This window comes from Paralichthys olivaceus, chromosome 13, assembly GCF_024713975.1.
Source record: "Paralichthys olivaceus isolate ysfri-2021 chromosome 13, ASM2471397v2, whole genome shotgun sequence".
NCBI classification, from domain to species: domain Eukaryota; kingdom Metazoa; phylum Chordata; class Actinopteri; order Pleuronectiformes; family Paralichthyidae; genus Paralichthys; species Paralichthys olivaceus.
The window spans coordinates 355,001-366,050 of NC_091105.1; the positions used below are offsets into that span (position 1 = coordinate 355,001).

Sequence of the window (11,050 nt, forward strand, 5' to 3'; positions counted from 1 at the left end):
TAATGAGTTGTTGTTGTTGTTGTTGTTGTTGTTGTTGTTGTGTTCAGGGGGCGTTCAGTCGTTTGGATCCAACAGGAGCGTTTGAGAAGGCAATGATTGGTCGGATCCCGACTGGTCGTCTCGGAAAACCAGCAGAGATCGCAAACCTGGCAGCATACATGAGCAGCGACTATGCCACCTGGATGTCTGGAGCTGTGAGTTGATACTGGTTTCAGATCACACTTCTCAAAATCATTTAGATCAGTTTGAGTTCAGGGTTTAGATTGGTATGAGGTTCAGATTCAGACTGGTTTTGGATCTAGATTCAACCAGATTATAGGTCTGGACTTATGTCGGGGTTTAACTCAGACTCTGGTCTCAGCTCAGACTCATCGTCAGCCAGTGTGATTGAGTCTGATTCCACCATCAGGATGTAGTTGATGTGTGTTCAGGTGATCCGGTTCGACGGAGGAGAGTTCGTGTCGATGGCCGGAGAGTTTAACGACCTTCGCAGGGTGAGTTTTACTGACCCTCTGATCCACGTCTCACATTATTGAACAGAACATGAGATGAACCTTCGTCCTGACGAGTGACGTTTGAAATAAAATGAACATGAAACTCAACTTGAATTTGTTTCACTTCAAAATGTTTTTGTTTGTCAGGTGACTCCAGATCAGTGGACAGCGATGGAGAAAATGATTCGAGGAACTAAAGGATCATAACAACCACTCTGACCACTGCCTTGTTACTATGGAGACAGGGGGACTGTGTCTCTGACGCCTTCCTGTCAATGAACTGATCAGCTGACTCTGATGTCACGTGACATTCTGCACATGCTCAGTGAATTTACCATGTTTTGATTTTCTCTTGACTGTGATGGTGAGTAAAGCGATGAGGTTAGTTATGGTTGGATTAGTTAGCATTAAAGATTAGTAATGAAGTTTCCTCCTTCACATCTTTAACTGAGAATTTAACAACAAACAATTAAGTTCAATAAAAACTTGTTTACAACTCGTCTGATTAATTGTAACACAGGTTGTCTCTGCAGCTTTATCTCATGACAACGATTTCATGGAAGTTCATTTTACAGTTTTTCTCGATTGCTTAAGCACGAGTTTCAAAACAGGGCCCGTGTTTTCAAAACACTACACACAATTAGCAAAACACTACAGATCCTTTGCAAAATGAAACACTTGTAAAAAGTATACACTTCTTTTTAAAAACCACACTTTGTTACTATATGAAACACAAACGTTTCACATTACTATACTCTGTTTGCACGAGTTACACTCTGCTGTGATAAACCTAAAACACTTTTAGCACTTCTACTTCCCCATGATTAGAGTAGGCTACTATCAACAAAGTACAAATATAATGTAAATTCACCAAACACTACACAAGACCAATGTTGCAGACTGAAGAAACTCATTTATTTCTCAACACGGTACCTCAGCCTGGAGACGGAGATCATATACCTTCCACCGCCATGCCGAGAAAAACTCTTCTATAGGGTTGAGGAATGGAGAGTATGGTGGAAGATATACTTAATTTCCCTCCGGGGATGAATAAAGTACTCTATCTATCTATATAGGACGGTGAAATGTGGATGTTGCTGAAACCAGTTCTGAACCAGAGCAGAGCGGTGGAAAGACACATTGTCCCAGACAACATTATATGACAACCATATGATTGATTTGATTTGATGCTGTTACGTTGGAGAACGATGAACTCACCTACTGCTTTTTAAAGTGCTTACACACCTGATTGTTGTGTCTACAATTAAGCAGACAAGTGTTTGCACACCTGATGACTGTGTTGAACCAATTGGTTGGCCGGTGTGGTCATTTGACAGTCAGTGCTTTGGTATTGCAAGGACGGGACTTGATGATAGATTTTTGTGTGTAATGTATGTTAAGTGTGTTTAGTGTTTTGCAAATCACTGTGTGTAGAGTTTTGCAGCAAGTGTGAGGTTGACAATGTGCTTATAGTTGTGCAAATATGGGCTGATGTTTTGCTTCTTGAGTGTAAGGTTTTGCTAATAGTGTACTACTTTTAATTTTAGTGTGTAAGCAATCCAAAAAAACTGTAAATGGGGACAAGACCCAAAAGGACAAATATGGACATAATCTCATTATTTTCTCTAAAAACTACGCACCAGGAACACTGCCCACTGTCTGTGACTCTACAGGAGAGTCACTACACTGGGTGACCCCGACCCTAAACCCTGGGTGACCCCGACCCTAAACCCTGGGTGACCCCGATCCTAAACCCTGGGTGACCCCGACCCTAAACCCTGGGTGACTCCGACCCTAAACCCTGGGTGACCCCGACCCTAAACCCTGGGTGACCCCGACCCTAAACACTGGGTGACCCCGACACTAAACCCTGGGTGACCCCGACCCTAAACACTGGGTGACCCTGATCCTAAAGACTGGGTGACCCCGACCCTAAACCCTGGGTGACCCCGACCCTAAACACTGGGTGACTCCGACCCTAAACCCCGGGTGACCCCGACCCTAAACACTGGGTGACCCCGACACTAAACCCTGGGTGACCCCGACCCTAAACACTGGGTGACCCTGATCCTAAAGACTGGGTGACCCCGACCCTAAACCCTGGGTGACCCCGACCCTAAACCCTGGGTGACCCCGACCCTAAACCCTGGGTGACCCCGACCCTAAACACTGGGTGACTCCGACCCTAAACCCCGGGTGACCCCGACCCTAAACACTGGGTGACCCCGACACTAAACCCTGGGTGACCCCGACCCTAAACACTGGGTGACCCTGATCCTAAAGACTGGGTGACCCCGACCCTAAACCCTGGGTGACCCCGACCCTAAACACTGGATGACTCCGACCCTAAACCCTGGGTGACCCTGATCCTAAACACTGGGTGACCCCGACCCTAAACCCTGGGTGACCCCGACCCTAAACACTGGGTGACCCTGACCCTAAACCCTGGGTGACCCCGACCCTAAACACTGGGTGACCCTGATCCTAAACCCTGGGTGACCCCGACCCTAAACCCTGGGTGACTCCGACCCTAAACCCTGGGTGACTCCGACCCTAAACCCTGGGTGACCCTGATCCTAAACCCTGGGTGACCCCGACCCTAAACCCTGGGTGACCCGGATGCTAAACTCTGGGTGGCCCCGACCCTAAACCCCGGGTGACCCCAATCCTAAACCCTGGGTGACGCCGACCCTAAACCCTGGGTGACCCTGATCCTAAACCCTGGGTGACCCCGACCCTAAACCCTGGGTGACCCTGATCCTAAACCCTGGGTGACCCGACCCTAAACCCCGGGTGACCCCGATCCTAAACACTGGGTGACTCCGACCCTAAACCCTGGGTGACCCTGATCCTAAACCCCGGGTGACCCCGATCCTAAACTCTGGGTGACCCCGACCCTAAACCCTGGGTGACCCCGACCCTAAACCCTGGGTGACCCTGATCCTAAACCCTGGGTGACCCCGACCCTAAACCCTGGGTGACTCCGACCCTAAACCCTGGGTGACTCCGACCCTAAACCCTGGGTGACCCCGACCCTAAACCCTGGGTGACCCTGATCCTAAACCCTGGGTGACCCGGATCCTAAACTCTGGGTGACCCCGACCCTAAACCCCGGGTGACCCCAATCCTAAACCCTGGGTGACCCCGACCCTAAACCCTGGGTGACCCTGATCCTAAACCCTGGGTGACCCTGATCCTAAACCCTGGGTGACCCTGATCCTAAACCCTGGGTGACCCGACCCTAAACCCCGGGTGACCCCGATCCTAAACACTGGGTGACTCCGACCCTAAACCCTGGGTGACCCTGATCCTAAACTCTGGGTGACCCTGACCCTAAACCCTGGGTGACCCCGACCCTAAACACTGGGTGACTCCGACCCTAAACCCCGGGTGACCCTGATCCTAAACCCTGGGTGACCCCGACCCTAAACACTGGGTGACTCCGACCCTAAACCCCGGGTGACCCCAACCCTAAACCCCGGGTGACCACGATCCTAAACCCCGGGTGACCACGATCCTAAACCCCGACCCTAAACCCCGGGTGACCCCGATCCTAAACCCTGGGTGACCCCGATCACATTTTACCTCGTTCACCTCAACAGGTCTGATGTTTAACTGTTTAACACGTGAACATGAACCACGGACGGCCTCCTGCACTTCGCTGTCTCAGGTGAGTCTGGTTGAACTTCTGGGAATCAGCATGAGCCCAACTCTGCAGTAAGCCCCACCCCTTCAGACTCACCTGTGTTGATGTCTCAGGTTTTTTTTTTTTTACCAGAATACATTTCTGTTTTCAACCTGCTGACGTCAAACTCACCAAACTCCCAGCATGCACTCAGAGACACAGACATTTTAGATTTTTACAAGGAAACTGAATTCCATCAATCTTTCAATGAGACACTCGTACAAAAACATCAATTTATACATATAAAAGAAATATATAGTTGATGAGACTCGGGTCAGACAGCTGCTCTGTTAGTGGAGCTTTATACAAACTCCTCCTGGCAGGTTCCTCTCAGTTCACAAGACGTCTCCAGGGTCCACCTTCTGGTGGACTTTGTTCTTATTGAGACGCTTCAGTCTGGCAGGTTCACCTTCCACCTCCTCCAGGGTCAACACACTTATCAGCACTGGGACAAAGACCTAAAGGAGGCAAAGGATCATCAGTGTGAGGAGCAACGAAACCCAGAATGTGCTCCTCCAACAGGAGGCGCTCATGTCCCATCAGATAGTCTCTCCAGAGCTCCAGCAGCAGGTTGATAATCCTTACAGATCTCAGACCAGCAGCCAGAGCCGCAACGTCCAGGTCCAGAAACACTCAGATCCAAGGGTGAACAGACGCCTCTGAAACTACTGACCCTGCCCAGCAGGGGGCGTCCACACATTCTCCAGACACCACAGGCTCCTGCAGCAACCAGGAGACACTTTGAACTGGCTGATCCTTCATCTTCCACACTGTGAAACCCCACGGTGGAAAAGTCCTGAAACTCAAAGACGTGCAGGACTGTGTGAGCCAGAGGTCTCCACACCAGGTCTTTAGAGACAGACAGCAGGACTGTGTGAGCCAGAGGTCTCCACACCAGGTCTTTAGAGACAGACAGCAGGACTGTGTGAGCCAGAGGTCTCCACACCAGGTCTTTAGAGACAGACAGCAGGACTGTGTGAGCCAGAGGTCTCCACACCAGGTCTTTAGAGACCTGCTGACGACACGTTCAGGTGAGTCTGTGCTGACGGGAAATAAAACAGTAATCAAACATGAAGAACAGTCAAACCCAGTGAGTCCATAGAAACCAACAGTGTTTGTTCTGTCGCTGTTTCACTGTTTGCGTCATCAATTATAAGTCTTCTTATAAAATCATTTTTTTATTTCAAAGATTGTCATTAAGAAACAAACCAGGAAACTGTTCTAATCACTAGTTGATCACAAACTATTTGAGTTATTTCTCTCTGTCTCATTTTAATATATTTTTTGTTAAATATTCTTTCAGTTGCTGTTGTTTGATGTGAAACAGATTTTTACCTCTGGTGTCATGTTTTCTCTTTAAATGCTGATTCATCTCATGATTCTTAAAGTTTTAAACCATATTTTCAACACAACTAATGGTGTATTATTTTATTTAACTTTAATATTTGCTCTTTATTCGATGTCCTTGGGGACAAAGTTGTTTAAAATGTAATCTGTGAAGAAACTGCACCTTTAGAGCTGAGCACCTGATGTTTGTTGAGATTCTCCTGAACCCTTCCATTTGAACCTGGTTTACAGTTTACACTGTCCAGCTCAACGAAACCCTAGTTTCAGTTCACCTGAGTCAACAGCATGACCCTGGTCAACCTGTGGGCGGGACCTCAGGTCGTCACGTTGCTGAGGGGAAGTTTGATAAAAAGTAAAAGTCAACAAGGCCGAGCCCTGAATAAAAACACTGATAATGTTCCTTTGACAACTGATCACACGTCAGCCGTCAATCAAGGTAAATACCACTGAACCTGACCATGTGCAGCACGCCCCTTTTCCTTGGATCCCATTCTCTGAACGTCCGGCCGTTATCTTCAGCCTCGTTAAACTGTTCCTGACGGTTGAATGTTTTCAAATATATAAAAGTGACATTGATGAGAATCAACAATACTGAACAGAATTATAAACTTTGATGATGCTTCTTAACACTGAAGCGAAACACAAATGAAATGATTCAAGTCAATGAAACAAACAAAGCCATGAAAGTCAAAGTGTGTTGGTGCTGAGTAAACACAGCAGAACCCAGCCCAGGTTCTGTATGTCCATATCAGCTTCATCACCTCACATCAAACACTCAGCTGCTGCACCTCCACACACACCTCGTCCTGTCTTTGTGACGCAGCCGAAAAACACACCCGGACTTTGGTTGAAAATCTGTGCAGCAACAATGAGGATCAACTTTCAGGCTGGAATTTAACACAATAAAGAAGAAAGTGGGACACGGAGTTTCTGCCAAACTTAGGACGACCACTGAATGTGATGAACACCAGTGGCAGTATCATATATTCGATTTAATACCATACGTGCATTTGATTTAGTATTGGTGAAGGTTCTGTTATAATATCTAGAAAACACTTCCTGAAAAGATCTTGTAATAAAAACAACATTTAGAGGAATTATTATAGTACTGTATAATACTGTACTGAAATATATATATATATATATATATATATATATACATAACACCAACAATAAGAACATGCAATATTGGTATGATGAGGGGAAATATAGAATCTGTTCACATAATCATCATCATTATAATCAACATAATTAAAATAGAACTGTCTGTAATCAAATAATGTTTTCAATGAATTACGTGTACAATTATTTTAATGATCATTTATATATATACTGTATATATATATATAAAACAAACACTGTAAATGTAGAGATGAAAATATCACAATATTTTAAAGTACAAAAAGATAACTTTGTTTATATATTAAAAATAGGATTATCAGTTTGTAAAAAAAAAAAGGGCTTTCAAGTTTTTCAAAATGTAAAGAGCCAGTAAATGAAAATCTGATCATTTAGCAGTTATACAGCAATAATGATGGACAATCAGTCACATCTGATTTGTCTCACATTCAGACACATGAACTGAAGAGTTACTGATGGTAGAAGACGGGAGGACCGACCCAACATGTTGTAAGATTGTATTAAACAACGAAGATCACAATAATAGTCACATCAACAACTTTATGTCAAGCTCAAAGTCAAAGTAAAAATATTAAATTAAAATGTTGACAAATTAGTCGTGACAATGTCTTAAATACAAATTATACAATAAGATGATAAACATTCAGCAATTTATCAGAGTTTTCATGTTTTTAAGAAGTTGGAAATATAACGAGGAGTACTGTCCTGATTTAAAATACACATTGGAATGGACTGATTATTATTTCTCTTTATTGTTTACATTTAGTTTTTTTTAGATTTGAGCTCCACAGCGTCTTAGAGACGAGAATTAAAAGCAGAATTTAAAAGTGTGTTTGATGTCGTTGTTTTGGTTAATGGATCATCAAGTGTCCTCATTGGTTCACCGTGTACGCCCCCGTCCGGCTCTTCCTCGGCTTCTCCAGTTCTGCCTGAAAAAGATCAATTGTGGGATGAAGCTTTGAGGTTGTTGTCAGATGTGAGGACATCAGCGAGGACATCTGGATTATGATGTGTCCTTGTGAGGACATTTTGTGATTGGTTGTAGTAACTGTTCACTTACGTATGGTTGTCCGTTGGGTCCCTCGAAGCGACTGTGGGTTGTGTACAGAGGGATGTCATCGAATTGTTCGTAGCCTCTCTGCCCCCCCCCGCGGCAGCAGCACCACACCAGCTGTAGAAGAAGCATCAACATTGTTAAATCGATGACAAGCCGAGGGCTGTAGCCTCCTGGTTCATCGGTTGATCGATGTTCTCTCCTCCGACCACTTTCTCACTGGTCAGATAATCTCTGGTCTCACACTGATCAGGAGAAAAGTGTTTCAAGATTTCAAGATTTTTCTTTATTGTCATTTTCTCACGCACAAGCGTACAATCACAAATATAAACGTCCCTCCTCTACCATCAGTTTCCCATGAATAAGAACCGATGGACACAGCCTGTGGTACGAAGCTGTTCAGAAGCCTGGTGGTCCTGGAGGGAGAACAACTCTACTGTTCAGCTCTTTCTGTTCGGCTCTTTCTGTTCGGCTCTTGTGCGGCCATCGAATCAGGCAGTGATGCAGTTGGTCAGAACTCTTTCAGTGGTGCCCCTGTAGCAGGTGGTGACGGTTGAAGTGGGAAGGCTTGAGCCTCCAGCAGGGGGCCATCCACAGTTGGGCTTCTTGACGATGGCCGTGGAGGGAGTGGCCGAGGACAGACCGTCTTGCTTTACCAGGAACTCGTGATGCTCAGTACGGGACTTCCTGAAGTCGATGACCATTTCCTTGGTCAACATTCAGGGAGAGGTTTCCCAGATGAGACAAAGTGAGATGAAGGGTGGTGGACATGGCGTCGTCTGGGGACCGGTTGATTCTACAATCAAACCTGTAAGATTTCTCGATTCGTGGGGATGTGATCCCTAACCACTTCATGGCTATTGGAGTGAAAGCCACGTGACAGAAGTCATTCAAGCAGACTGGGTTTGGTCTGTTAGGCACAAGAATGACGTTTGCGCTCTTGAGGCAGGTGGGGTGTTTGAGTAGCCTAAGTCCAGCGGGTTGTCTTCACTTGTAATAAAATGAATGTGCTGGTAGAACAAGGCCATGGTGTCTCTGGGGCTCTGGGGACGAAGCAGACCGAATTCACAAAACACACTCCGCTCTCCCAGCCAGCGTTTCTCTTGACAATAAATCTTTGCTGCTGAACTGACGGTTGTATTTCTATCTCCCTTGCATGTGGGTTTGATTCCACACAAAGATGTAGACGAGGATTCAAACAAAGACAACAAGGAAACTGTTGTTTCAGTAACAGGAGGAGCCATCGATTATTGATTAAAAACCAGCAGGTTAACCCTTTGTTAACTTTATGTTCAACATCTGAGGCTCAGAGTGTGAAAATGTCACAACTGACAGGGATTTGTTCCCATCATGCATTGTCTTTACCTATGTCGTCCAGCTCTTCCTTGTTTATAATGAGGCGTTCCCATGCCTGAAGGGGATATGTAGTTCTGTGTCCTACCAGGGTCCCCTCCTGGTCCCCCCCATTAACCTCCACAGGAAAGCACTCGGGAGGATCCTAACTAGATGCATGAACCATCTCAACAGTTCATGAAGGAGCAGTGGTTTTTCTCCGAGCTCCGACTCTAAGGCTGAGCTCGGACACCCAACACTTTTATTGGTAACCTCGTTCTTTCGGTCACTACCCAGAGCTCGTGACCATGAGCTGAATCTAAAAAAGATTGATATGTTGAAGAGTTGATTTTTAGTTGATGTAGATTTTCTTCGGTTGAGTACAGCTGTGTACAAGAGGCTTTCTTAAAGACGTATATTTAAAGATTGCTGTGACTTCAGGCCTTTTAATCTGAATTACAGTATTTCATGTGTCTCGAGTCGAGTCCTGCATTGTAATGATTTAACATATAAAACCTAAAGGTGGTCACCAGAGGGGTTTTCATATTTTCACCTGCAGATACTGTTTACATATCCAAAATACGTTTGGTTGCATTTACAGACTGAGTGAATGAACACTTCCTGTATAGAACACGAGGTTGTTAAACATTTTCATGTCAACATAAACGTGTGTGTGTGTGTGTGTGCTCACCAGTGCTATCAGCAGCAGGATCAGCACTAGCAGGATCAGAGCTGCCAGAACCAGCAGAGCTATCCCCCATCCAGGTACACCACCGCCGGCTGCAGGTGTGGTCATACTTGGGGTTGTGCTCTTGGACGTGATTGGTTCAAGTGGGAAAACTGAAACAGGCATTGCAGTCCCAGCCCCTGTTGCCATGGTGCTATTGGACTTCGTTGTGGTAGAGTTGATGTTGGTACTGTTGCTGTTGTCTGTTGTATGTGCGGTGCTTGATGTTGTGTTTGTTTCAGTGGTCGTCACGGTAACGTGGGTTTCCGTTGTGTTGCTGAGTTTGTTTGTTGTTGTGCTGTGGGATCGCGTAGTGGCTGCTGCTGGTGAAAGTGACTTGGTGACACTGGGGCCAGTCGAGGAGTTTCTGTGGTGTTCAGGGGTGGTGCTGGTTCCTCTGATAGTGGAGCTGAGGGTGTGACTGGTTCCTGTGGGTACATTGGGTCCATGAGTTGTAGGGTTTCTGGTGTCCATTGTGGGGGTGCTACCAGGTGGACGGGTGGAGGCCCCGTGAGTTGTAGGGTTGCTGGTGTCCATTGTGGGGGTGCTACCAGGTGGACGGGTGGAGGCCCCGTGAGTTGTAGGGTTTCTGGTGTCCATTGTGGGGGTGCTACCAGGTGGACGGGTGGAGGCCCCGTGAGTTGTAGGGTTTCTGGTGTCCATTGTGGGGGTGCTACCAGGTGGACGGGTGGAGGCCCCGTGAGTTGTAGGGTTTCTGGTGTCCATTGTGGGGGTGCTACCAGGTGGACGTGTGGAGGCCCCGTGAGTTGTAGGGTTGCTGGTGTCCATTGTGGGGGTGCTACCAGGTGGACGGGTGGAGGCCCCGTGAGTTGTAGGGTTTCTGGTGTCCATTGTGGGGCTGCTACCAGGTGGACGTGTGGAGGCCCCGTGAGTTGTAGGGTTTCTGGTGTCCATTGTGGGGGTGCTACCAGGTGGACGGGTTGTCTCAGTTGTTCCTCTGCTCGAGTGGACCTTCTTGTCAGTCGTCGTGGTTACAGGGAGCGTAGAAACATCTGGACTGCTGGTAGACAACCCTGAAGTGGTCGACGTGGCAGAGTTTGTCATAGTGGAAGAAACTAAAGTAAAGAAGAAGAAGAACATTGTGTTACTGGTACAAAGAGAGAAACTGAATCTGAATCAGTTTTCATCCTTAGTTTCTCATGTCAGCACCAGATGAATCAATTCTGAAAATGATTCTTCTCAATCAATCATCACATTTGATTTGTCTCATATCCAGTTTGTCTCATATCCAGTTTGTCTCATCGATGTCA

The 11,050-nt window shown here is 46.4% G+C and overlaps 2 protein-coding genes across 2 annotated transcripts in view; one reads left to right on the forward strand and one right to left on the reverse strand.

Moving 5' to 3' along the window:
* decr1 (2,4-dienoyl CoA reductase 1, mitochondrial) overlaps positions 1–990 on the forward strand; it is a 4,433-nt gene extending 3,443 nt beyond the window's left edge. Inside the window, exons 8-10 of the mRNA XM_069536779.1 lie at positions 48–194; positions 432–494; positions 642–990. Coding sequence (XP_069392880.1) covers positions 48–194; positions 432–494; positions 642–701 — 270 coding nt within the window. The 3' untranslated portion in view covers positions 702–990. The remainder of the gene's footprint in view (positions 1–47; positions 195–431; positions 495–641) is intronic.
* A 5,994-nt stretch (positions 991–6,984) lies between these two features.
* Positions 6,985–10,446, reverse strand: LOC138413578 (salivary glue protein Sgs-3). The gene is made up of 3 exons (XM_069537775.1): positions 9,744–10,446; positions 7,727–7,837; positions 6,985–7,595 (listed from the first exon to the last, which is right to left on the reverse strand). The coding sequence occupies exons 1-3, from the start codon at positions 10,440–10,442 to the stop codon at positions 7,539–7,541; spliced, it is 867 nt and encodes a 288-aa protein (XP_069393876.1). The 5' UTR covers positions 10,443–10,446; the 3' UTR covers positions 6,985–7,538.
* Between the last annotated feature and the right edge of the window lie 604 nt (positions 10,447–11,050).